General features: G+C 38.9%; 1 protein-coding gene across 2 annotated transcripts in view; it reads left to right on the forward strand.

The window, feature by feature from the left end:
* The first annotated feature begins 8,272 nt into the window (after positions 1–8,272).
* LOC112144021 (G patch domain-containing protein 8) overlaps positions 8,273–27,968 on the forward strand; it is a 49,974-nt gene continuing 30,278 nt past the window's right edge. Inside the window, exons 1-2 of one of the 2 annotated variants that reach the window (XM_024268322.2) lie at positions 8,273–9,218; positions 9,331–9,597. In XM_024268322.2, coding sequence (XP_024124090.1) covers positions 9,451–9,597 — 147 coding nt within the window. In that variant the 5' untranslated portion in view covers positions 8,273–9,218; positions 9,331–9,450. The remainder of the gene's footprint in view (positions 9,219–9,330; positions 9,598–27,968) is intronic. The other variant, XM_036215933.1, reaches the window with a different exon arrangement.

The raw sequence follows: 27,968 nt of genomic DNA on the forward strand, positions 1-27,968 counted from the left end.
GTGACCTTCAGTAGTAAATTTGCCATTTGCAGCCAAGTGAATCTTTAACTGCGCTCACATGACCTCACCTCCCCTGACCCTGCTAGGCGTTGCTCGCCGCGGCTGGCAGCCAAGAGAACGAGGGCAACGAGCCAGGCCAGATAAGGGCTCCTTCAATCAGTTCGGAGCACCTTGATAGCTCCCCTCCTCTCCATCTCCTCAGTTCTCATCTCCTCCCTTCCTCCAGTCATTGATGTAGGGTTGCAGAATCTCTTCTCCTTCCAACACCGTATTTATTCCGAACTGTCACCGCTTTGAAGTACAATAACTTAAGATGTGAGGACTTGACTGTTGCCCTCCCGCTTGACGAGAATTGGTGCCTCGGCGTCCTCCGGGAGGAACGGGGGACCCCATGCGCAGACCTTATCTATTATTTACATGATGCTACAAATATAATAAAGATACTAACTGCCGCTCCAAACAACTTTGTTCTGCTGCAAACAGAAGAAAGCGTGGTCACGTGGTTTCTGGCTCAGGCAGAGCAAAAAACCTTTTGATGTTGCAAAGAGATTTTAAAAGAGGCTTTACAGTGCAGAAAAGTTATGGGGGGGGTGACAGTAAAAGTTCATGGCACTCTAACAAAAAAAGCAGGCTAGAAAACTGCTGGATGTAGAAAGTTATTGGTGACAATAATAAGAATTTTAAAAACTTTAATCAGAAGATGAATCGTTGGAGTTTCTCCACAAAATACTAAAGTTTTATTTTTTTAGCTGTTATTGTTTACTTATGCAATGCATGCCCTTTAATACATTTTAATATGTGAATAATTTGAATGCATAATTGTGGGCTCACACAAAGCTGTGTGACAAATGATGATGCGGTCGGGTGCACGGCTGTTCGTTACCGCCTTCTTCTGCATGGATTTTTGCTGATTAGCTTCCAGCAAAGAGGTCAAGGGAGGTGTGATGGGGCTGCAGATGGAGGTGAAGGTGGATGAGATATGTGAAAGGAATTTTTGTCAAAGAGCATTAAAACTTGATTTTGAGTTTCCATCCTTCCAGCCTGTGGCACATGGAGCGAAAGTATGTGACTGCAAATGTCAAAATAAACACAAGAGAAATTCCAGGTTATAAAATAAAAAAAATACACATATTTTTCTCTTCGTGGTTGGAAATTTCAATCTTATTAATAATATTTGAATGGCATTACACCTCAGAGATCCCTGTCTTGAGACTATTTTTATTTTGGCTGCAGGTTCATGCCAGGACAATCCGCGGTTTGTGCATCAGACGTATCTGAACAATTTACCAAAACCCTTGAAAACAGGTTTAATTTGAACTGAAGCAAGGTTATCCCCGCATATACAAGTCTGATGACCCCCTCCTGCACATCAAAGCCACCTCACATGCACACATCTCAGCTTCACACTGGAAAATCAAATTTGGCTCCATGGCCACTCCTGTTCTTGCACTTCTGTTTTCCTTTTTCCAATTCCCACTCACTTTGCAGTCTGTACCAACAGCGCTCCACGGCGCAATCATAACTAAATATAAATCATCCCTTCTCTTACACTTTTATTCTGATAGGCTTGCCACACTTTCATTTGTTCTCTTTTTTTTCATCTTTTTTTTTCCTGTCTGTCATTTTCTCCCTTTCTTGCTGCCCACCTTACACAAACACAGCTCTAATAAATCGTGCACTGGTAATTACACAGAACCCACCGGTAAATTTCACTTCCATTTACATTTAGATTAAGGAATATTTCATTCCCATCATTCTGCAGTGCAAGACCCCAGTGTGTATGGCTCTACCCATATGCAAACACCCCATGTTCATAGCATTTTTTATACTCTCGCTGGAGCATGGAGACACACCTCCATATGTGGAAACCATCTCGGGGGTGAGGGAAATATACATGAAAAAGTGATATACATGCATACACATGCATTTATGTGCATGCATGGGCAGGTGCACGCACATGAATCCAAAATGGACACACAAACTAACACCCACACACAGATGTGTTGTGGGGTCGAACATTATACACAAAAAAATGTTTTCATTCATTTTTCAAGATCTAAAATAATCTCCTCTAAACTTTCACAAAGTCCTAACGTGATGTTTTTATTCGCAGTGATTCCACTACAGGTCTGTGAAGGAAATAGGGCTTTTAGTGTCCCCTTCCACTCCACAGACTCATTCAGGCTTTTATTCTCTCACACAAAAAACTCCCCTTTTTCTGGATCGTAATACATTCAAAACCAATCTAATTCACTGTGCATAAAGACAGCAATATGCACCCCAAACCTAACTGTAATATTTCTAAGGTTTATAGAAGAAAAGAAAAGGGAAGGAAGAAAAGAAGACCCAGAGGCGGTAACCCAAGAAAACAGATACCACCAAGATTTCTCCATCTCTCTTCTTTTTTTTCCTTTTTTTCTTCCACTGTCTCTCTATCAGTCCAGCCACCTCCTCCTCCTCCTCCTCCTCTCTGTATTACTGCATCATTTCCAACAGTAATGAGCGCACCAGGAGCAGGAAAAGGAGCAAGGGAGAAGGGAGGGTACTTCAGGGAATTAGAGTGTTTAAAATATACACAAACTGGTTTCCTCTGGTGGATGATCAGTGCAAATAGCATCCCCCTTTCTACACACAACCAGTGGAACCAGCAGGAACGAAAGCAGGCCATCACACAGAGGCACATGTTGATGTTATTACAGGATTATTAGCAGAGAGGAGCTCTCATTTCCAGTCACCAACAAGGAATTTTAATTGTCGGAGCCACCATCTATTGCATTACAAGACTATTCAGGGGGACACACTGGTTGTCACTCTATAGAAAATAGATTATCCAACAATACCTATGTGTATTAGTCATCAACTAATTCATTTGTCAGATGAAAGTAATTAACTGGGTAAAATTGGTTTCTTCCTCCTTATGTGTGGGAAGTGCGAGCCCACTCCAAGGAAGGGGCTCATAAAGCGAGCACATACGAGTATCGACAGGTTTTTACACGCTCCCCCTCCGCGCACAGCAGCTCTGCTGTCATTAGGGAGTTGTTTTGACATAATCCGATACGTTTTGGGCCACTGGCACCAGGAGGAAATTAAAACAACAGCATGGTGTTATAGAGTTCAGACTGTTAAACAGTGGGGCACCATCGCCACTGATAATGTCTCATCTGATAAATAAACTCACAAAGACGGGGAAACGTCACCCGCTGGAAAACCTGAAATGAGTTGAAACTCCAGAGCTCTCATGAGGAATCGCGATGAAGTAACGGAAATTTGTAACAAGGGGTTTAAATTAAAAGCAAAATGTAGATGAAAATGAAAGAAAAGTTCTGACAAAATGTGTTGAAACGAGGTTATGCGGGTTAAAGCTATAAACGTAATCTGATCATCCACCCCCTAATATTTCTCACTCATTATCCTGCTTCTAGGCTGTATTCCCTAATTACATAAGCAGTGATTAAAGTAAGCCTTTTCAAACCTGATTTTTTTTGTTTTTTTTTAACATACAACTTTTTAATGAAACCTTTAATTAAGCATCTGAAATGTGTAATAAAACGCTTTTTTCTACATTAAATCCTTGGGTTTGTGAATTATTATTTACTTTAAAACATAATATTTCCAATTAAAAATGTGATGTTTATAATAAATTATTAAGAAAAAAGCAAAAGCAAAAGTTGTATCATTTTTGAGAGGGATGAAGATGTATGTATTGTGTCGAGTTGCATTTGGGTTAAAACACATGACATTTCTATGCACACACACTCATAGAGATATAGTGTCAAATAACAAAAGTCAATACATCTGATTTAAAGAAGAACAGCTACAACAAGATCATATTGAATAAAACACGATGAAAAAGACAGAAGCCTGTGAAGCTTACACAGCAACATGACAGTTTCTGCTCAACAGTATTAATTGTTTATGTGCAGAAAAAAACAGAGAGGAGGCTTGTTTTTGAGCAAGGGTTCAGTTTAGACTTTTTAAGCAGATAAGATCATTACAAACTGATTGGAGAGAGCCATTTATTGATAAAGTTAGCACTCATTTTTAAAAATGTGGATCCAGTAAAGACTACATGACTTATAAAACACTTTTTCCTCAACACAAACGTTTAGGATGGGATATTAAGCTGCTTTTTAACCCAATGTTTGATGAAGGTCTGTGTTTTGCTGAGATCAGAGAACAAAGGAAAAAAAATAAGCTAATTTGAAAAGAATTAGCTGAGAGAACATCTACTATTTAAGCTAATGAATGTCAGTTCTATAGGGTGTTTACCTCAGGAGGCAGTTTGACTACAGTAAATACAGGCAGATGCTGCTCAATCTGTGAATAAGCACATAGGAGGATTGTGGGATAATTAAAAAATAGTATTATCAAGTTCAAGTTAATATAAAGTTGCAAAACCCTTTTTTTTATTCTCATCAATAAATCTCCTGCATCAACCGTCTCTATGATTACTAAATGAACCCAGGAAGGCCTCCAGAAACCACTGACAGCAAACACAATGAGCGCTGCCATCTGCAGGCACCAACTGAAGCTCTGTCGTGTTAGGTCGAGGAGGGACCTTATGGGCCAACTTAAAATCTGCATCAACTAAGAATGTAGTGAAAGTCAACATCAAAACTACAAAACCTCAGAGCATCACTGCCTAGATGTCTTCAAACTGTGGAGGAGATGCCACACCAACACGAACATGCCGCTCTTTCAGCTGAGATCTGGAGCCGTACATGTAAGAGAACTAGTTGGACAGAAATGTCCCTAAACATAAATATCCATAACATAAATAACATAACAAATAAACAAAAAACAAACACATGAATAAACACATGCACTTTGTTTCAGAATTGTTCAGGATGTTGCTTTAAATAAGTTCCTGTCAGATCAGAATTTTTTAACCTCTTCACAAATCTGTTTTCTAAACTCGCTTAATCCCATTCGATGTCACATGGTTGCTGGAGCCTATCCCTCGTCAAATTTTAGCCACAGTGTGGTATTCATCTATTTTATTTTGTTATGTCATTTTTGTTGTTTGTTGTCTTTCATTTTTCATTGTTTTAACTAATGTTTTATCTATGCAGTGCCTCCTCAAATTTTACCCTCAGCGTTTCCATTATTTTCTAATTTTTACGTCTATTTTAGTTTTGCTTCCTTTATCTACTGTGTCTTACAACTTATAATTGTTTTAATTAATGTTTATATGCGTCTTTTTTTGTTCAGGACCTTGTGTTCATTGTGTTCAGCAGCATAGTTGATGAAAAGTGCTATATAAATAAAGTGATTGATTGATATCCCAGCTACTGTTGACTGGTGGGGTAGACCCTGAACAGGTCCTCAGTCTTAGTTAATAAAAAAAAAAAAAAAAAAAAAGAAAGTGAAATAATTACCAAGTAATGACTAATCTTTTTTGTGACTAAAATTGACTTTATTGGCAGGGGTCAGTAACTGGACCCAGATGTTGGGTCTTGTGGACCCAACATCTGGGTCCACAAGACATCTGGGTCTGGATCCTGACCCAGATTTTAGGTCATACGGATCCTGACCCAGATGAACAGATCAATTAGATATTGATTTTCTTTACCTGATCTAAAATATGAAGCAATGATTACTGGATAAATGTAGTTTTGTAATCTAATGATAATCAATGTTTTTTACATATTGTGTGAATCATTAATGTTTACTGAATATATGTAAGATTTCTTTCAGAGAATAAACAATGAGCATTCTACTGTTACTTCAAAACTTGATTTTCAATGTGTAACAATTATTTTATAGATTCATATGAAATTATATTTTGATGATAATCAATGAGTGTTGTATATATGTTACATGATGTGTGATTGAAGTTACCGTTTACTGAAATCATGAAATAAATGTTTTTCGAGATTAATCAATAATCAACAAGCACTTCATTTTTCTACTTGAAAAAAAAAAACTTGCATTTGATCTGATCAGCAACAGATTACATAACTATGCAAAACTGTAAAATGGGGTAACTAGTAGGGGTGGTATTATATATTGTTTGTTTTCTATTTTCTGATCAGTGCATTTAATTATTTCTGTAATGAGTTTGAAATATTTCTGTGTTTTGTCCTGTATTTTTCACAATCTATGCTTGAAATAAACCAATCAATCAGAAGTTGGGTCATGTGGACCCAGCATGTGGGTCCGGATTCTGACCCAGATGTTGGGTCACGTGGACCCAGCGTCTGGTCCAAGCTTGACGCAAAATTTATAAGAAACTGAAAGCTGGAATCTTTTCAGAAACTTAACCCCTTATTGCCTGTTGTCTCAAACCAAATTAGCTTTAAAATTGCCCAAATGTAGCATATACTTAAAAGAAAAAAGTAAATAAATAACTGAATATATTTTTTCATAACTGGGAATAAATTTAGGCATTAAGGGGTTAAGCAGAGTTAATGCTCCTCTGTGTGGAGTTTTGAAATGTAACCCTGATAAACTGAAAAACTTGAAACATTTGTTCAGATGTACATTCTTCATGGGGGTGTTGGATTTGTGGAAGAAGCTAATGAGGGTTAGTGGATCCGCCTTTCATCTAGTCTTCTTGATGAAGTCGACAGTTGTCCTTGCAGTCTTCCTGTTGTGTGTCTGTGGTAAACAGTTCCATGTGTTTTATGTTTTGTGACATTAAAAACTTCCACAAAAATTTAAATTGTACTGAATTAATTTGAATCGAGTTTTAATTAATTTACAAACATTTGTTTATAGATCTAAACCTCAAGACATTTTTCCTAACTGGACCTCTTTACATTTTTCTTAAAGACCCTTCTCTATGGCATTACATTTTTCTAGTTTAGCAAAGAAATGATCAGAACACAGAATAAAAAAAGAAACTTAAATAAAATATGGGAGCATGCCATCATCGGTTCTCTAAACCACTTTGTCCATATCAAGGTTTCGGTTGCATCGGGGGGAGCAGACAAACTCAGTAATCCGTGTATCCAGTTATGTCCTTCAGCTATTCCTCAGTAATCCTCAACTCTGCTCAGGACAGCTGGGACACATAATCCCTCCAGCGAGTCCCACGTCGATTGGCACAGCTGGCTGTGTCCGGCAAACCTCGAGAGGGCAACTCTTTGGAGACATCCTAATCAGGTTCACGTCTTTTCAGAGTTAAATAGATTTCATTTGATAAGGCTGTTTTGTCAAATGAAAAGAAAAAAAGTCTTTCCATTTGAAAAATCGAGTTTAAATCAAAAATTCTGAGCCAGTTTTTCATTATCTTGCATAAAAAACGCTTAAAAATGTCTACTTTGGACAGCATTTCTTTTAATAAAAGCAGACATAATAAGATTACATGTATCCCAGAATAAGTGCTGCTCTCCGTTTTATAAATGCCACTGAAACAAGGCTAACAAGTAACAGGTAGGTTGTTATGACCTGTGAGTTAGAACACAGTAACACATTCTGTGCAGTGTCTTTGTGAGCTGTACTTTTACTAATGCATTTATCCACCTCTGATCCTGTGTTTTTTTTCCCCACAGTCACCTCAGAACATCAGCTCCTCTGGTGGACCGGTGAAGATATTATTTTGGTGACACAAAAGGTTATGAGTCTCTCAGTAAACCTGAGCTGAAACAAAGCGCCGGACACGTTTCACTGCTCCTTTTCACTGCAGCGAGGAGCTGTGAAATCCCAAAGGAAGAAAACTTCTTATGAAAAGAGCATGCAGATTAAAAAAACAGAACTATCACACTGTCTCCCACTGGTATCAGATAAAAAGCAGCATGCAAAGCGACTTTGAATACCATTTCTCTGAGGCTGCTTCTTGTAATGATGCGGGCTGCGACACGGGCCCTCGCTCTGGGAGAGCTGAGAAGTGACAGGAAACCAGCATGAGGGGCTGGACAGGAACTTGTTGGGAAATTGGGAAAAGCTGCAGAATCGGCAGGTTGCAGAAGACAAAAGACAGTTATGTGGATATAGAGCTTCTAATGAGGAGGAGGGACGATAACTGGCCTACAAAGACTTTTGTTTTCTCACAGTGGATGACCTTCTTTTTCCTGTTTGGAAAGGTTTTGAGAACTGAACTCGTCAAGCTAAATCCCCAAAGTTTAAATCTTCACATAAAATGTCAACTGTGTTTTTCTTTATCTTTTTCTAAAATAAACTCTAAGTGGTGCTGATGTGAAAGCTATTTCCTGTGAGAGGAAATGGAAAGAAAGAGGACATTTTCCTGCAAGTTTGTCTCTTTACTCTTTAGCTTTACGCACACTAAAGAAGAGATCAGCGCGGATGCGTTTCAGCACCGCGTTGGGGGGACAGCGCCACGCGCCACCGCGCAGCTGCAGCAGGTTCCGAGCCGCGGGTGACTGAAGGCCCAGAAGGAGAACCAGAGAAGGAGCCTTCATCTGTAATCAAATTATCCTCCCTTTCATCCTTAAGGATGTCTGGATGGAATGTTCTCAAAGCTCGTCGCAGATTGACTTTAAAGTCCTGGAAGACAGAAGGGAACTGGAAAAAACATCATTTCATCACTGCATGGACACTGAGATATGAAAAGTTTGAGGGTTGAAGAAGGTGTATGCGCTTTGAACGCGCAGCAGTGACTAGACACCCCTCCATTCACCCCCAAAACTAACTGACTGACAAAAAACGCATCAAGATCCGGTCCAGCCTTGCAGATGCATAATCTCAAACATGGAAAATGATTTGCAAGAAGAGGGAGGTGGGGGTGAGGAGGAGTGCGCGGGCGCATCGTGTGTGCGCGGGGAAGGGGGTGTTGGGTGGGGGGTGGAGAAGAGTGAAGCACTTCAGCTTCCTCGCGCCGGAGCCCGGTAATAACTACAAGGAGCGGTTCTTTCGGATGGATTTATCGTCCCTCCCACCTCACACCGCAGAATTCCATTCACAGGACAGGTGACTGTGACGACGGAGGCAGAAGAAGAAAAGAGACCCGAGAACACCCCCCTCCACTCCTCATCCTCCTCCTCCTCTTTTCTGATGCCTCTCACATGCGTGGAGGAGAGGGGAGCCGAAAGTATCTTGATTTCTGTCCTGCGATTTTCGCGCGCGGTTTGCGCTCCTGTCTGGCTGGAAGCAAATCTGTGCGGGCTGAAGCGGAAGGCTGGGGATGAACAGACAGAGCTGGGGATCAGCAGGAGTGTCTGTGTGTGTGAGACTGGAACTGGATCCATCTTATCCTCTGGCACTCCAAAAGCGCTCGTCCGTTCATTAAAGTCCGGCGGACGCAGACTCCAGCGCCGGTGAGTGATTCCTCTTCACCTTTTCTTGTCTTTTCTGCCTCTTCACAAACTCACATCTGCATCCCACATTCATCTGCTCCCTTCATGAGTATTTTTTTCCCACCCCACGCAGGCAGATTTTTCTTCAGAGGACAGGACTCTGTGCTCGGTGCGCTCTGCTCTGCTCTGCACGCGCACCGTGCAGGTGTGGGTACCTGGAACAACCGGGATCGCGGAGGAGGGAACTTGCTTAATGGGCCCCAAACCTCGGGAGCAGCCCGGGATGGCGTGCAGCACGTGCTACTACCTGGTTATCAGCTCCACTCACCTGAGCAATGGACACATTCGGCGCGTCAAGGGGGTCTTCAGAGGACCGCTGTGCGCCAGCAGCGACTCACCGGTAAGGACATGTGGAGGGGATCATTTCCAAAAGTTTGGGGGATTCACACTTGAACCAACTTTTAGTTGAAGCACTCTATTTCTCCAAAGCAAAAATGTTGTCCAGATCTAAACTAGATTACAAGACATAATCCTCACCTTCTAGTTTCTGGAACCTGAATATTTTTGCACATTTTCTCCAGCCATGAAAGGACATCTTATTATGGAAGGGCTTGACTAAAAGAGGAGAAAATGTGTATCCAAGCATGAAGTCATTGCCCCTCCATGCCTCCTTCTGTCTCTTATGGGAATGGGATGAATCAAATTACTTAGTTCTTTGAGGAGGAGATGAGTTGAACAGATAAAAATAGACCTAATTACCTTGAGTCTATAGCATCCCTTTTGTGTGAGTGTGTGAGTTTCCTCCCTGTCCCAGTGGTTCATTTAAGTCTCTAATTTGTTAGTTGCAAAGTTTCTGTCTGTGCACATGTTTGTATTCTGTGTGAGTGAATTTACAGTTGAAGAAAGCCGAAAAAAGAGGAAAACAAAGCGAGCAGCAGATGAACGACGCATGTAAATGTGGGATGTTTTGACCCAGCTGCAGGTCCCCTGCACGCTCCAGCATGATGCACATGTGGCGTCGTGCTGCTGCAGGTTGCAGGACACATTCAGAAGTTGCTCAGAGGGTTTCTGATAATCACACATTATTCATGAGCTCCAAATGTGAGATGAGACAAACTGGCGGAGCTGATGACAAGTTCGATGAAAAAGGAGGATAGGAGCATCTGGTATGTGTGTGTGAGTGTGTGTGTGTACTCAAAACATTACCAATCTGTCATGTTCAGTGCGTGTTCACAGTGTGATGAGACTGAGACACAATGATGAGCACAGCACTTATAATAGGACAGGAATTTAGACTACAATGAGTCCAATTTACTAAGATTTTCACAAAAATACACACTGTTTTTAACTTATAAAAGCTATTTTCACAGCATTAAATTGCTTTGTATTGTTTTCAGTATTTTATGTTTTTACAAAATTTTTTGAGTTTTACATGTCTCATAAGTTGTTTAAAAAACTTTTAACAACACAGTTACAGCAAGTTATCACCTGCAGATTTGCTATTGTATTTCTCCAACATAGCAAGGTTTTGTGCATTAGCATAGGCATTCAATACTTACTTTTGATTATCCGTCAATTAATCAACAGTTTTAGTGGCCACAGAACAAGTCTGCAGCTGTTTCAATAATCAGCTTTGCATTTTGATTGCAGTGGCTTAAAGACAATCATTATAAGCTCATTATCTACCTCTTTTTTTGACAAAATAAGCAGTTAACAGTATTTCTGTTGACTCTGGTAAATGACTTTTTTCTGGTATTTAATGTTCTTTTTATATACACTCCTCTTAATGGATTAATCAAAGAAAAACTAATTTAATGACAATTTGCAGCTTTAATCAAAAGCGAAGCTGTTCTCTTTGGTTGCTCTCAGTCAGTTGCTCTTTGATTAGGTATTGACCGACTTTATTTGAGAAAACTTTACTCCTTTAGTCCACACTAATGAGGAGTAGTTGCAAAATCTTTCAGTGTTTCCACAGCTTGAAAATTGGAAAAAAAATAAAAAATACACACGTTTGACAATTTTCTTCTTTTGCTGCGTTAAGGAAAAACTCATAAAAGTGAATGAACTATTTGCAGTTTATTATAAACTTTAAATCAGACAATACTGCGACGTTAAGAGAAATTAGTCACTGCATTCTTCTTTAATGCCTTGATTCAAAGCAAATTAAACTCTAGATATTTAATCTTTTTTTCTTATTAAACATCAACTTGAAGGCCAACTGCATAGTCAGAGGTTTTGAAGGCACTGAAGAGTTGCTGCTTTCTATTTGTAATTTTTTTTTATTAATTAAATACCCCAGGACTGCTGTAATGTTTTGTTTTTTCCTCTTCTCTGCCACACTCACTGTGGCTTTGTGTAGTCTTGTTCAAATAGCCACAGATGTTCCTGTAGAATATGTCCTCTTAAAGGCAGCATACGTTGCAATAAAATCTCCTCTGTAGATGGTCGGGTTCCCTTGGGACACAAATCCCATCAGAGCGGGAGGTTTTAATGTTACAGCATATGGTCAAAAGATAAACTACAGGTGCCGCAGTGACACCTGCTTCAGGAGGAAACGCGCGGAGTCGTAAGACGAAGTTCAGGTGGAGGATTAAAGCTGTATTTCACTTAATGTGAAGCCGGGTTAGATGTAAGAATGGAGAGGAGTAAAAAAAAATAAATTTGAGCTTAGTTAGTTTAATGTTTTGATTACAAATTGTCAGGATTTCTAAGAACATCCTCATAAATGGAGGAGAGCAGAAAGTGAAGATTCAACAAAAAGCGTCTCAAATCGTCAGAACAGGAATGAGTTGTAAGGTGTCAAGTAAATCTTTCCAAATGGGTTTTTCTTTTTAAGTTTTCTACATTAACACAGTCATTTCAGGTGTTTAAATTAAACTGTCAAGGTCACTGACATCACTTCATTTCATAATCTGAAGCTCTCAGGATGCTTCAGAAAAAAATACTCAAAGAGAAATAAACAGACTTAAAACACAAATTTTCTCCAGATTAATTTAAATATTTTCTAATTGTGTTGTCTTTGAATATAAAAGAAGAATGACTTTATATCCATTTCATGACATGCATTGCAATACAGCAATTTATAGCAAATGTACCAATAAACATTTATGTTTTCCTCCCTATATAACACTGTATAATGATAAATAATCACACAAACTCCTTTTTTGCACTCGTTTTCTTATGAGAGTTTGTGCAAAAACCAATCTCCTTTAACCCATGACTGCACAGCTCAAGAACAAGCATGCACAACTACACACATGCAAACCGGAGTAGTTTTGGATCATTTATCGTCATGGAAACTTTTTTTTTTTTCTCGTGTGCAAAGCATAAAAATAGAATGAATGTACATGAACTAGTGACAATGATTCATTTAGCTGCTGAAGTGAAACATGTGTTGACATTTAAAGGGGTTTGTAGGAATAATTCTGATCTATACGCCCTTCAACATAAAAATTATGCAGTAATACAAACAACTCTGTTCTGTTTACTTTTGAGGAAGTGGCTGAACAGCGTGATCAAAATGTCAAAAATCGCTGATTCCTGTTTAGTATCCGGTTCTTACAATAGGTGAACACCTATAGCTTATAGGAATATAAATGTGAAAGATGCCCGCGCTGCGCTTTAGGGAGGCATTGCTCATGCACCCTTAAGGTCAGGTCAAAGATAATGTGGGGAAAATCTAAATCCACGTTTTTTGACTCATAAAATGCTGGCTTAGGAAATATAGAAGGTCAAAAAGTAAAAGTTTTTTATTTTTTATTTTTAGATGTATCCATATTAGTTCAGACAAGGTGGGATATATGAGCCTGTCAGCATGATGAACAGTCTGTGCTTGTGGTCAAGCCGTTTAAAAGTGACCCTTGTGTTCAATGAAGCCAGGAGAGTGAGTTTAGCACATGTCTTTAAAGGCAGTTAAAGATGCTGAGCGGCCGCCTTTGCTGCCAATCGCCTCGCTGTGGAGAATGCGATGCAGCCAGCTGCTCTTTGATTTAGCTGAGATCAGTGGAGTAAAGGGGGATTTGGCAAACAGGATCTGTTAATAGTATCTTCTCGTGTCTTAATTTTGGAAAGGTGATGTGGCATTGTAGAAAACCCTGGTGAGTGGCGAGGAGCAGCTGCCTCTGAAGGCGAGCTCCACTACAAAACCCTCCTGAGTATATTTAGCGCTCTGTGTTTTGTGTAATTAGCTTCCCTTAGGTGTGTTCTAATTCAAGGACAACATTTTGGGTCCCATTTTTTACTACTATTTAATGAATGCCATCATTTTCCTGGACATGTTAAAAATTTGGATGCTACACGTATATTCGTCGTCCCCAAACAATCATTCTTCCAATTTTTCATTAATACTTTAAAGGTTCAATTATCTTTAGTGTCAATTTCCAAAAAGTGTGGTGGAAAACAGCAAACAGAGGCGAGGAGAAGCTTTACTTTCATAGGCCTGCTGCGTCTGCCACTACAAATAAATAAGCTTCAGGCTCATGATGGAAAACCAGCGATACACGGCTTACAATATCTGCTGCCAATCACTCCGGAGCTCCATTCCCATTGGACTAAAACCCACTTACTGCAGCTGTGAATGGGAACCATTGTAACACAACTCTTCCTTTTCCTTATAGAAGTGCTTGGCCTGTTTCCATCTTTAAATTCTTTGCTGCTATAGGGGATTTATCAGCCGCAGGTGATTCCAGGTATTTTGCACTTTGAAAGCTTAAAAAACAGACCCCAATTATAGAGCAACTCCCTGAATCAATACACATTTTTGAGTGACGGACTTCTAAAAATAAGCTATGATTTGATATTTACTTGAAATAACAAATGTTTTACTTCTTCATGTTTTATGTTAAATATAAAAAACATTAATTTAGGCAAAGAGTAGTCACTATTTTTGTTTTTTACTGTATGTGCTATGTACTGACTCAGTCACATAATATAACCGCAAGTGGAAAAAAATCTGACTTCAGTTTATTTATCTGGTCCGGCATCAAAACTGACCAAAATAAGTGAGTTATGCCTAAAATCAAAGTGCAGTTTACTATATATTTTCTGAAATCTACAAACAAATTTACCTTGTGTCTTCAAAAAATAATGGCAATTAATTAAGCTAAATTCCTGTCTCTAAAGTTTAAGTTTTATTAATTTATATCGTGCCTTGAAATGACCTCAGTCTCATGTCATGTCAAAACTTGGAGATAAAAAGGGTTTAGGAAGTTTTCTTTTAAATATGGACAGTGAAGATCCCTGCCAATTTTTTTGCCTTTTTTTTACAGTAAGTTTATATTTATTGGATCATTTCACTTTATTAAGTTGGGAAGGGGGGAGTGCTGCTTCATCTCCAGTAAACTGTATTATAATATTAATCTCAGCATTTTTTCAAATGTTGCAGTTCCTAAGGTGACCACCAGAGGCTGACTTATGAGGGAGCAAGTTTTCATTGGCCACAACATTAAAAAAAACCAACAACTTTAAACTAAAAAAAACAGTCTGCTATCTAAAGCCCTTTTTGTTTTTTAGTGTGCTGGGGATGTAAGCTTCTCCAGATGTTTTGATCTTTTAGGAACTTAATTTGTGCATAATTAGGACCTTCTTGTTTGATTGGGGGGTGTATGGACCTTTAAGTGGACCCAAGAAATCTTCCACTATTAAACCCCCCCCAATTATTTATTTTTGGAAGAATAACGTTAGAATGATAAAATTTGGTGTTGACGGTTCCAGCACTTTAAGCTTCTCTTTTGCTCTTCAGAATGCTATAGATGAAATCTTAGAGTTACGTTTGATGTATATATTTTAATATTGTTAGAAGAAGAATTTTATTTTATTTCAGTACAATAGTTCATCTTTTATTCCACCCTGGATTTTTTTAAATATTGCTTGACTGTTTTTGTGCAATAGTTGCACCATAGAGGCAGATGGACTTGTTAAACGTTTGCACTCTTTTACCCAATCTCACAGCCTAAACAGATTTGTTGTGGTGCCAAATAACTAAAAACCTTCCTGTTGGATGCTTTCATCATCGAATCAACTGACTGACAGCTGTCTCACTGAGTAAAGTAGAGTTTTTTTCTTTTTTTTTGTCCATTCCAGCTTGTCTAACTACAACTCACTTGTTTCACTTTCATCACAACCTCACATAAGGATTCTGCTTTGTGCCAGAGACACATTTGGCTTGCATGGCTTGTGTGGTAATATGACAACTGTTCCAAAATCGATGTTTGCACACGCTGAGAATCAAGCAAACAATTCCGACATTGACTCAAACCTGAGAAAAGGAATCGGCACAAACTCCGATGTGATTTGAAAACCTGAATGGTGCACAAAAAATACTTGGACTCACAGTGTAAACATAATTTACAAAATGTGACATGTTGCCATCTGAATGCATAACAATATCTGACAACAAATGGGCAGCACACAAAGGCCCCGCACTGATCCAAGCACGGACACTGTGAAACAGACACATGAATAAAGAAGGATTTGACAGATCCATTAAAAATCTGCTCTGTGGCACCGAGCTCCGTCTCAGTCCTGCTGTGTGAAACTGTTTCACTCAGTTCTGCCAAAATATACATATTTTTATCCCACAGTCACAGTCAAAAGAAACATTTGTCAACTGTTACATTTAATGAAACACTTTGAGCAGTGAAGTCAGACCGTTTACTGTTTATTGTTACTGTGTAACCTTCACTTATAAGGAGGGAGAACACAAAAATATTAAATTGTTGCTGAAAGTCTCTTATTTTGACTGAACAGGAGCTGATCATTTTCATCACAGTCTGATATTTGAAACAGTAGTACACCAAAAGGGCTATTTTTATGAGATTACGGAAAACTTACCGGCAAATGTGACCAAAAAGAATTCAATTGAATATTTTTTCATGGTAAACTTTATCCAATCATTTTGGACACAGGACGTCTTTTCTGACGTTCCCACTCCAATAATCAATAGATCTACTTTTAAAGCATTTCCGGTGGTCTTTTAACTATAATTTTCCCCGTTTTTAGCTAAAATAAAAAACCTGTGTAGTTTTCTAGGACATAGTTTCTGCAGAGCAGCAGGAGTTCATTATAGTGGCCCTCAATCTTTTTCAGGCCACAAACCGGTTTAAATTGGACAATATTTTCATGGAACAGTCTAAACGGGACCGAATGTGGCTTTTTTTAGCTTCCGGTTTCTGAAAATTAATTTTTAAGAAGTCTAAAAATATCAGTAGATATTTTTTATTCATATGACGAAGATTCAATGACATGTTGATTTGTAGAAGTCGTTCCTGATTTGAAAAAAAAATTCACAAAGGAAACATTACATTATTTTTTCCCCATAGAACGCCATTTTAACACTCTGATTATCTTTCAGGGGAAAAAGATTGATAATATTGAGTCTTAACATAAATCCTCATTCATTAGGTTTTTATTTCAACACAAAGGAACATTTTCTGCGCTAAAGTTTCTGAACGAATGTTTATTGTTTTATAATTTTCTTAATTATTTATTATTAACGTTTGTAAATTCTCAAATGTCCCTTTTACAAGTTTCCACAAATCAGCAACTTTATTTGATTGAATCTTCATTCTCTGTAAAATATTTGCCTCTGGTTTGAATTTTATGATAAATATTTTCCCTTTAACGTCAAAGTGGAGGCTAACAACTGGATGCTAGCTTCAGTTACGTCCAAATTTTAAGTTATGATGGATAAATAAAGCAAAATATAATGACTCAACCCTTGTAAAACAGAAATGTTGTCTCCAACATTTTTAACTATGCGTGTGAAACAGTGGAGTCTATCACTGCATATTAGACAGAGCGGGTCCTGATTTTGTCTGTAAACAGCAGCTTTAGTGTTCTTAGAAGTCAAAGGCTTTTATTCGGTTTCCTCTCTTGCTCCTTTTTCTAAGAAGAAAGTTTCCAAATACATTTTATTGTTTGGTTTTAGTTAGCTTTGGGCTACTAGCTTACTTTAAGTCACATCACCAACAATGTTGTGAACAGAATCCTGCAGTTTTCTAAAATAAAACTTCCTTCAGGATCAACAAATAAACTAAACGGAATTAATTTAAGTTAGTGTATGTGTTTCCTTTTTTCTGTCTCCAACCCGGTACCAAGTGACCAAAGGTCAGACCAGTACTGGTCAGTAACCGTGGGGTACATTAAGAAATTTTCCACCAGCACATTCTACGTCACAGATAAGCTCTTTTACTCACAGCATTTACTATTGATTCACAACTATTTAAATAACGAAATTTTAGAAGTTTAATTTTCTATATATATGTCCTCCATCATGAGAAAAATACCACAAGAACATCAAAAATGCAACTTTAAAGCAAAAAAACAAACAAAAAATCAGTGTTTAATTGGATAAAAGAAGATGCTGGCAATGTATTTTATAAATAAATAACAATTAAAATATATATATATTGTTCTATTTTGAGTTAAGGTTTGTTGTTGATTTCACTCATAAAGATAAAAGTTTTAGAAAGATCAAGATGATTCATCATATACTTTTGGCATTTCAGCAGTAATTGAAACACACACACAGTAACACTTTATTTTTACTCTCTTCTCGCTATGGTAACCATGATAAACTGGTTTGAAATAAACCCAGATTCTCTGAACTCCACACAAATTAGTACACAAGTTAGTTTCCTTCTGTTCTACACAAACACACACACTGCTTTCCATAATCGTGAAATCTGAAAACAAGACACTTCTTTATCATAGAGGGAGTAAACTGCACTGGGAAAAGGTGTTTTATGGTGTTTACACATTTGCACATATGTTTCATCTTTTTGTTGAAAGAGAATAATTATTTCTGTTATCAACCCCTCCGTTCCAAAAACACACCCTAAAAGAAACCCCAGTTTTCTGTTGTTGCATTCTTAGCTTCTCAGCCACTGCAGAGCACCTTGATATATATTTCACTCTGGCTTCTGGAAATAGATGACTCAAATTGGCAGTCTAGCATGGTGTCAAAGTGAGTGCAAATGCACTGCAGTGTGTGTGTGTGTGTGTGTGTGTGTGAATCTGTGGATGTGACTCCACATTTGCACCATCGTGTTTTCATTGATTCTGGAGGGAGCTGAGCAATGTTTATGCAAATGAGGGGACATTTAAACATATGCCTCCAACAATTAGCTTGAAACAACAATTCAGCAGCACAAAGCCACTGCAGTGTTCAGAGAGTCATATTGTTTGGCTGCAAATATCAAGCCAACATAAGAGGACTCGGGCGAGTTGAGCCAACAGGATGCCTGATAACACAAAAACCCCTCAAATCAAACCCACATACTTTTATTTATGAACATCACAATAAGTGGATAAGCTCAAAGGAGAGCCATAACCGAGTCTTAAATCATCAAGCATTGTGTAAAAGTCAAACAGAAGTGAGATACAAAGAGTTCTGGAGTTTAGAATACCACAGGGGCTTAGCGAAAACACTCAAAGCAACTGTTGGGTTGTTGAGTTATGTGCTGCTACTTTTTCTCGGTGAGGACCTGCAGTTACTTACATTCATAAGGTCTAATGCTGCTGCATTGACACACTCACCAACTCACTGCTAAGACCCTGGAGGAGCACTTAGAGGGGGAGCAGGTGAGTGTTGCTGAATGCTAAAGGCCTATCCAACTGGGTCCTTCCTGCTGACCGCTGCAAAGTGCTCCCGCTGATCACTGCTAATGTCCTCCATCACAGTTTACACTCAGCCCTCTGGAGAAAGCCTGAGCACAAGGGTATGCTTGAAGAGAAGGGGAGGGAGAGGGAGTCTAATCTGGACAGATGGGTGAGACAGGGGAAGAGTAAGACAGTTGGCATCCATTGTAGCACTCTCTCAAGCTCTTATTGACGTTTCATTTAGCTAATGAATTCATTAGTGCTTCATAGCATAATAAGCTCTACCTGATAACTGGAATGGTTCCCTGAAGGAGCAGAGTTAGTGCTGTCTGTGCTCTTTTAGTTTCTGCCTTTTCAGATTTTAGCAAACTCAGTCTGAGGTTTCTTTGTCTTTCCTGCCTTAATATTACAATAATAACACAGGTTACCTTTTCCCCCTGCTTGTTGGTTTAACTTGTAAATGTCTTCAGATGGATTTATCCATCAGTCTCTAAGCAACATGTTACTAGAAATGTACAGAAGAGTCAAGACTATATTTGAGTCTTCTGCTTGAGTAAACTTGTTGGCGTTTTTCTGGTTGTTAGTGAGATAAATTTACTTTTGCTGTGTCTTTTCAGTCTTACATGACCTTTCTCTAGATTGCAGAGAACTGTCAGCAAACAAAAAAAGCCCCTTTGCTTAGAACCATAATAAATCTCCTTGTTCAGTTCTCAACTGAGGAAGTCATAACATCCCCCTACACAGGAGATTGGACAAACCTCATTTACTTGTTGTAACATCCAGATTTTAGAGCAGGACAGCCTTGATTGACAACAAAAAATATAGATGTAAAGGACACAGATATGTATTGAAAATCAGAGGTATCAATTAAAAATATACTAGCAAGATTATGTTGGTGAAAAGGTATAATATTGATTGTTTTTTGGCAAACTGTTAGGTTCTCTTCCTGCTGCACTCTCTACTGTCTGCCCTTAATGTACATGTGATGCAAACATAAAAAGTACAATCACTAGTTTGCCTTTACCAAGTTTGGTCAATTACATCTGTCTGAAGGTAAACCACATTGATGGATATGTGCACTAAACATATGATAAACACGTATTTTCACAGTATTTCGAACAACACCAGAATAAATTAAAAGGACTTTTTGATTTTAAGCAGAAAAAACAGAAAAAGTAAAATGTCAGATTTAACTGTTTGAAGATGTTATGTCAAAGATATTTTGTTAGAAAAAAAAGTTTATCTGTTAAAAGAGATTTTCATTTGCAGTTTTAAATGCCAAAAGAATAATGTATATGAAGAGGAAATCAGTTCAGGTAAAATAATCGGAATATATCGTATCGCCACAATGTTATTGTTATCGATTTGTGGGCGGTGTATCGAGATTGTGGATCATGTATCCAACCTTTAGTACTTAACGAGCCATAAGGGTCAATTTCTCAGACAACAACCCAGTATGAGCCACAAAGTCTCACTTTACCCTATAGAACTATAGGACATTGATTTGTATTTATGTTATTGATATTGTAATAAATGCAAATGAACAATTTGTTGGCATAAAATAAATATGAAAAGAGAATAGCCTTTTCAATAACTTTGGACATAGGTTCACAACTTCCTTTTTAAAATAAAAGACACTTTATGTCACAAAGGATCAGCACAATACCGCGAATGTAGTAGTAGGTATAATGTCAGCAGTGATATATATTAAACTCTTTTTTTACCTTTTGTGGTGCATCTCAGAGAGAAATTTGTAAATCAAATCAAAGACCTTTACTATATTTTACAAACCGTAAGGTGCACCAAAAATCTTTTCATTTGTTGTAAAATTGAAAATCTACTGCGTCTAAGTGTTGCCTTTCTAACCTAAAATTGCGATTTATTTATTTATTTTGTGGTAAACATTGTTCAAAAATCTGTCATTATGTTTTTGTTGAACTTGTACTTTTTATGTTACTTTGTAAAATTTAAGCTTTTCATTTTTCTTTAACCACGAATCCAAAAGGAAGGGGTCAAAGAGCCACAAATGTCTCCAGAGCCACAGGTTGCAAACCCCTGCTGTAGAGATACAACCCTAGAAAATATATGCATTTTTTAGGACACTGCCCTCTTCCTGAGTCTTCACAATGCTCTTGAGAAGAATATTTTACTTTTATCCTGCAACCATCAACCACATAGTAATTATGACTGAGTGCTAACAGCTATGTGACTTTGTAATAGTTTTGGTCTCTTCTAGGAAAATGATCCAACATCAGCCAAAGTAAAATCTGTCCAATACTGTTAATATTTGGAGGAAAACGTGTTTTATTTATTTTTACACCCACAGTAGTTAGCTGTTTACCTTTTTCTGTTCATTAGTGTGATCTGCACTGATTACGGATGAGTAGGTCATGAAACCCCTTCAAATAATCCAAACCAATCCCTTAAAAGGGTCATTCTGCAATTATTTGAGTGTGCTGCACGACACACAAGTTGACAAACACTCCGAAATGTGCGCTTACTCACAGACCCAGCAGATGGCCGACCTCTCAATTTGTGTACTATCTCAGGACAGATGTTTGCCTGTGTGGTCATTAGTGATCACAGCATCAGATAATCACCTGGAGACACACCAGCACATAAACACACACTCACACACAATTAAGAAGTGTTTGATAATTACGACTTGTTTGATGAACCATCTGGTGAACCACTCATCCACAGACACCCTGAAAACAAATTCAAACACTTAAAAACCTGAAACTATCAGTAGATCATCAGCAGTGCTGGAAGTAACTCATTACAGAAGTAATCTATTACAGCAACATATTCATTTTTGCTGTCAGAAAAGGATCGAAAGACATTCATTATTCATTTTGGGGGTTATTTTAGACGTTTCCTATTCAGGAACTATTGTAATAAAATAGGTATTCTGCCCAACTTTTTAATGAATAAAAAGTTTTACTTGTAGTACGTCACTTTAAGCTTTTTTTAACCTAAATTATTGAGTCAGATTTCCTGTTAGGCTTTGATGATCCGAAGACTTAAATTTAATTTTTGTCTTCTTAAAGACCCTCTCTAATGAGAATTGTGTTTTTGTTTTATTAATCCTTTGACATTAACATTGATGTGGGATCCCTCCAAAGACAAAAGTGGACAAAGGTGGACAGGATTTTATATCTCCTACAGAGACCAGAAAAGATAAAAAAAAATCATTGCCTTGTGGGTTCCAGATGAATCCACTTTTAATGTAAACATTCCTATAGCACAAGGGTTTAGCACGTTCTTGTAGCTGTTTTCTCATGATGGAAGACACATGTAAAGAAAATCTGAATTAAAACTGTGTTTCTGAGTGTTCTTTTGTACAAATTGAGGTGAATCAGGTACAGATGAGTAGGCACTTAGTCGTCTCGCTAACTCGCTACGCTGTCCACCGGGCGGCTGGTTTGTGAAGGGACACAGACCACTGAGTCCCCACCTAAGCCAGTGTGGGAAAACACTGATGGGGGCACCATGGAACCTGCGGACAAACCCACCTGGGGCCCACCAATTCATCCCAAAGGTAAATTATATGGGGCCCACATTGACATGTTCGCTGGGTCCAACCTCCGGGCCGCGAACCAGTATCTGTCCGAGGGATGCTTGATACCTAGCATAGGCACTAATCAGGAGTCCCCAAACCTTGGTATGTGGACCGGTATCAGTACTGGTACCCTAACCCTAAACCGCTACAGATACACCCGGTACCAGTTCCACGTTCGGTACTGCATCCCGAGGGTTGGGGACCTGTATTTAATGGGAACAGCCTGCAAGTCAAAAAACGACACCCAAGACATCAAAAAGTGATGCAGAGGGGGCCTGAACTATACAGTCATATATGACAGGTGAGAATGTGTAGACTTTACGGAGGAACTGCATCAAGTGAGTGTGACTTCACCCTTACAAATTGGCTTACTTCTGGCTCCATCCAAATTAATTAAATTCACTCTGTATTTTTTTGTGATACAGACACCTGTCATGTTGGAGCCTACACAACATCAGTAAGTCTTAATCGGTCTCAGTCTGTCCGAGTCAACATTTCTATGGCAACCACTCTCCAATCAGGAGTGAGCTTTTTGGAAGTCCACCTTTCCTCCACTTGAGAGTGGTCTCAAGAGATTCAAACATTTGAGGTGGAGGCCAGTGGGCACCACATATTTTTATTGAGGCATCTGATTGGTCAGTTTATAACTTGAATATATGACTTGCAAAAAAGAAAACATATAGTGAAAATAAGAGGTTTATTTCTCAATAAAGGTCTATGGGATTTTGACTTCTTCGAATTAATGGATATTTCCTGTTTGGAATGCCAGGTGGATATGTCACTCTGTAATATTTTTTTATGCACTCAATGGTCACTTCAGATTAATTTGTACTTCCACAGATATTATGAGCAAAGTATCCTAAAAATAATGTGAAACAACAATTCTGAGGCTGTAACATTGTAGTGTAATGGATTACTTTTGAACAACAGTAAAAAGTCATTTTACAGCCTGGAGGTATCTTGCACAACAATGATCATCAGCAAGTGAAAAAAAAAATTCTGGATTGCAAAGTGAGAGGTGAGGAATTTATTTTTTGGTCTGGAAATGATGTGTCACTCAGGGTTTGGTCTCTTCAAGTGATTTCCCCCTGCAGTGTAAACTGCATCCTCTCGACCTGCCTTTTCTCCTTTTATTTTTCATTTGCTAACGTCTGTCTCTTCGCCCCCACCACCTCCCTTTCCATTTCTTTATAGCCAATACCTTTGCTCTCAACCCCGTCTCCCTGACACCTCACTCATCGCCCTTTCCTATTGCTTTTCATCTCCTCTCTGAAGCCCATTCATTTTTTAGCAGGTCAAAGGTTCAGATGTTTAGGCCTTTGAATCTTGTGTGTGGGGGTAGATGCAGGGGTGCATATGTGCTTGCACTATCCTGGTCTGGGTGGATGTGTGTGTGCGTGATAGGGCTAATATTGCAGCAGTGATATTGCTGAAAAATCCTTGAAGGTATAAAAAAAATGCCTTTATTTTATCATCAGTTTTTACTGCTCCTCCACCTCACTTTACCTCATATTCTGCTGCTTTGTTTCAAACCCTGCACTCACAGATGCAGCTATAACTGCAGCCTGCATACATCGATGTGTGTGTAAAACATATTAGCACCTTTGGTCTTAAATGCCCGGTCGTCACCATCACCGACACACAGGCCGGGGTTAAGAGCAGCTCAGACAAATTAATTATCTCCTCTCTGGAGGAGAGATGAGTCACAAAAAGAAACCCTGTCAGCCTGGATGCAGAGGGGAGGGATTATTCCTGGTCCAACAGATACCAAGAAGCTCCTTCTGAACACAGAAACTTAGATTTTTTTTTCTCAGCTTAAACTTTATATGATATTTTTCCCCTCTTTTCTTTACTTTTCATATGTACAGAGACCATTTATAAAAATAAATGTGAGTGAAAGAAGTCGAGCAGGCGCTTGGCATTCACAGATCAAAGTAGCTCGGAAATTTCAATGCATATGAACAAGTTTAATTCCCAGAGTTCATTGACATAAGATCAAGGCTTTCATGTTTTGCATTTCCAGAGTTTGGCTTGAATTGGCAGCAACACTGAGGACATCTTTAAGGTGGGCTAAATTTTTAAAGAACTTAAAAAACTTAAATATGCAACACTTGTTGGTATTCTGCAGAGAAAATGGGGAAAGTTTTGACACAATGGTTTGTGATGGAACAATAACTTCAGGTTATATGGCATTTTCAGGCTGGTTTTGTGACGAAATAGGGTGAAACACAAAAAAATCATTGTATTCGTGTTCTTTTTTTTCTTCTTTTTTGACACTCGGTAGAACTTTCAAAGTGCTTCATTTCTGTGGAAAGTTTCTTGACTGTCTGTCCTACATTTGTGTCAGCTGAGTGAGACCCCTATTACCTGAGGGGCAAAAACAGAGAGATCTCTTATCGTTGGGGGAGAAAAAAATTCAATTTATTATAGTTTTCAACTTTTTTTTACAGTTTCAGTCGAGTCACTGAACTCAACCAAAAAAAAAATGAAATAAATACCGAACATACATTACTTATGGATTTTTTGAAGTAGAAATGTTCCCTAAGCTCTAATTTTTGACTTTTTACCAGGCCCTTTCAGCTCATAAGTGAAGAACATCAAAAGAAAAGAACTAAATCACCAATTTGATAACTTTTTGAACCTGTATGGAAAACCCTGTACTTTCCATCATAAATGTGTGCATGGAAGAGAAGATGAAAACTGCAGCAGGTCAAAAGCCTCATCGCTTTATTCCAACTCATGTATGTTCACTCTGGTGTGGTCTCATGTTTATGTATCAAAGCAGATAAGACCTTCTAGAACATTGTTATAGCAAAGGGTTCGTCATGCATCAGTTCCAATACACCAAATCATATCAGACTTACCTCCTCTGGCTGTGTGTAGACACCCATAATTTAAGCTGCTTGCTTTTAACAGCCTTCTTATGAGGCACAAAAGACAAAAAAAATCATTACGACAATCACAAGCAACAGAATATGTATGTTTAGCAGATTGGAGATGCCAGGCGTCTTAGTTTATTGCTGTGCAGAAATGTCCTGGCTCGGTGCTGCAGGGATGGCAGGATCACAGTGGTCTGCAGCCTCAACCTCCCAGCCACCAGGCCTTGGCTAAGTCCTTCTTATGGGCCAGGAGCCTGCCTCCGCTGTCTGCCAGTATATGTACGTCTGGCATGATTGCACTTGTGCATTTTTGTACAAGTTTGCCATGTGGCCTTCCTACTATTGCTGTGAGGTATATTCTTAACACTGGGGTGCAGGATTAGTCACAGCATTGAATAGGCAGACATGGGAACCGGGAAAGAAGAGAGACGACTAAAAAAATGCACATATATGAAAAGCAATGTGTGGGTGGATTGTGTGTGTGTCTGTGCATATGCTCATGCAAGCCATGGTTATTCATCAGTTTTCTTAACATTCGCTACTTTATCCTGCGCCACAAAACCCAGAGGCAAGGAGTGTGCACACAAACTCTGCAAGAATCTTATTATCTTTTTGTCGCTGTCTCACACTTTACTCTCCCCGCGTCAAGTTAGCAAAGCATTCTTGCATATGTGAAACTCGTGCCGCATGTGTGAAACTCATCTGTCACGTAGTGAGGGAAAACTAAAGTAGTGCCGGGTCCACAGGATGTGGAACATTTGTTTCTTTCATCTGTGGGAATGCTGGTGTTGCAGCTGCTGAATACTTGTCATGAACAGAATGAGCCCAGTTTGAAATGCTTTATTCATAGCTCAAATAACTCCCCTCTTCCATGTATGACAGCAACTTGTGCTTCAGGAAAATCTTAAAGACAAAAAAAAAAAAAAACAGAAAACCTGAAGCCTGCATAGTAAGTCAAATATCTATGAATTTTATGTTTGTGCACTGCCTGTGGAAAACAGCAGTATGTGAATTATGTAAATGAGTGTCAACGGTCGAGAAGGCAGCAGAATTCCCAGGCCTGATGAGTGGCTTAATGATTCATCAGCCTAGCTGAGGCAGGCATCAATAATGGATGACAGAGCGGGTCATGCAGGATTGCTCGCCCCTTGATTAAAGTGCTTCACAGCTAAACGACTCACTTCCTCCCTCTTCTCACCTATATTCTGCAGGGATAAATAGAAAAATGTGCTGTGCACGCACACAGTCGAGCGCACACTTTGTGGTCACACACACACACAATTCTTCAATATCCGTCTGTATAGCTTAATGTCAACTCACCTCTCATATGTTTAATAAGCTCTCATCCCGTCCTCATCTCCACAGTGTTTCTTTGGTCTTAATCCAATAATGACAAGTGGAAGAGGGAAGGAAAAAGGTAAAAAAAGGAAATTAATAAAGAGTAGCAGGAAAGGGGATAAGACAAAGATGGAAAGAGAGAAGCCAGAAATGATGGTTTGTGCAGAAATGGAACCTTTCTCCTTGGAGACATGACAGGAGCATAAATGCTCCTCTTCTTCACACAGAGAGGAAGGAGTTGTTCTCCTGCTGTGTCTAGCTGTAAGCCGCATGCGAGTGTTGGTGTGACAGGACAAATCTCTGTCTATTAAGAGACATAAACCTCTAAACTCTGAGCCACGCTGCCATACATACTAATGCAGCCATACAGAGGACGGGATACAAGTGAGAACGATAGTTGAGGGAGACGGCGGACAGAGAAACGATATGGTAGAGCAGGGACAGGGAAGGAAATAAAAAGAGGATGTTGAAAGCAGAGAATCCCTGGTCAGCGCAGAGGCTTATCTGCTACAGTTCCACAGCTTTCAAAGCTGTCTCCAAACCGAGCTGTTTACGCGCTTTAAACAGTTACTTTTATCTTTGGAGGTATCATTAAACTTGCCGTGCACTGGTACTGTAGCGTGCCAGGGAAAAGCTTACCCAGTCTTATTGGACACCCTGGTGTTATCCTCTGATGAACCACACAAAGAGAACACACACACACACACACGCTAAGTGTTCAGCCGCGCTGGAAAAGCTTCTAAAGAATCGGCAATCATAAAAGCTTGAAAGAGAGCAATCATTCCTCAATTCAACAGCATCAGCAACCATAGTTCCCTCTTATCCCCGCTCGCCCCTCATCTATACGTTTGTGAGACCGAGACAAGTATTAAGAGTAGTGTATAATCTTTGATTACATTAACCCTGTTCCCAAAGGGTGTCTCTTCCCAGACTGATTATCCTCATGTGCTTCACTTGACTTTCACTCTGATCTGTATTACCACAGACGCAGATTCCAGTTTGATCATTGTAACAGATAGATGCATACTTATCCCCGAAGCGGGCCGTCAGCTACCTTTGATGACGGACGGGGGGCTGACAGACGCATTGAATCTATAAGTAATTCTTGTGTGTGATAACTCAGCATCTCTATATCCATGAATTCATGCAGGTTTTCAATTGCACTTGTAAATTGAATGTCAAGAGTCAATGGTCCCTATAATTCAATTTTTTTCTTCCAGCTGGGAGAGAAAAATGTTCGACACTGGGGGTGACATTTAAGCCGGGGAAGAGAAGACTGGCAGACACACAGATGAAAGGACACTTAGGTGACACATGAATTTAGTGTACAAAAGAGATAAAACTGATATACAGGAAGAATCTAAAATATTTAAAGGATACAACAAAGAAGAG

Source organism: Oryzias melastigma, linkage group LG16 (assembly GCF_002922805.2).
Source record: "Oryzias melastigma strain HK-1 linkage group LG16, ASM292280v2, whole genome shotgun sequence".
NCBI classification, from domain to species: Eukaryota; Metazoa; Chordata; class Actinopteri; order Beloniformes; family Adrianichthyidae; genus Oryzias; species Oryzias melastigma.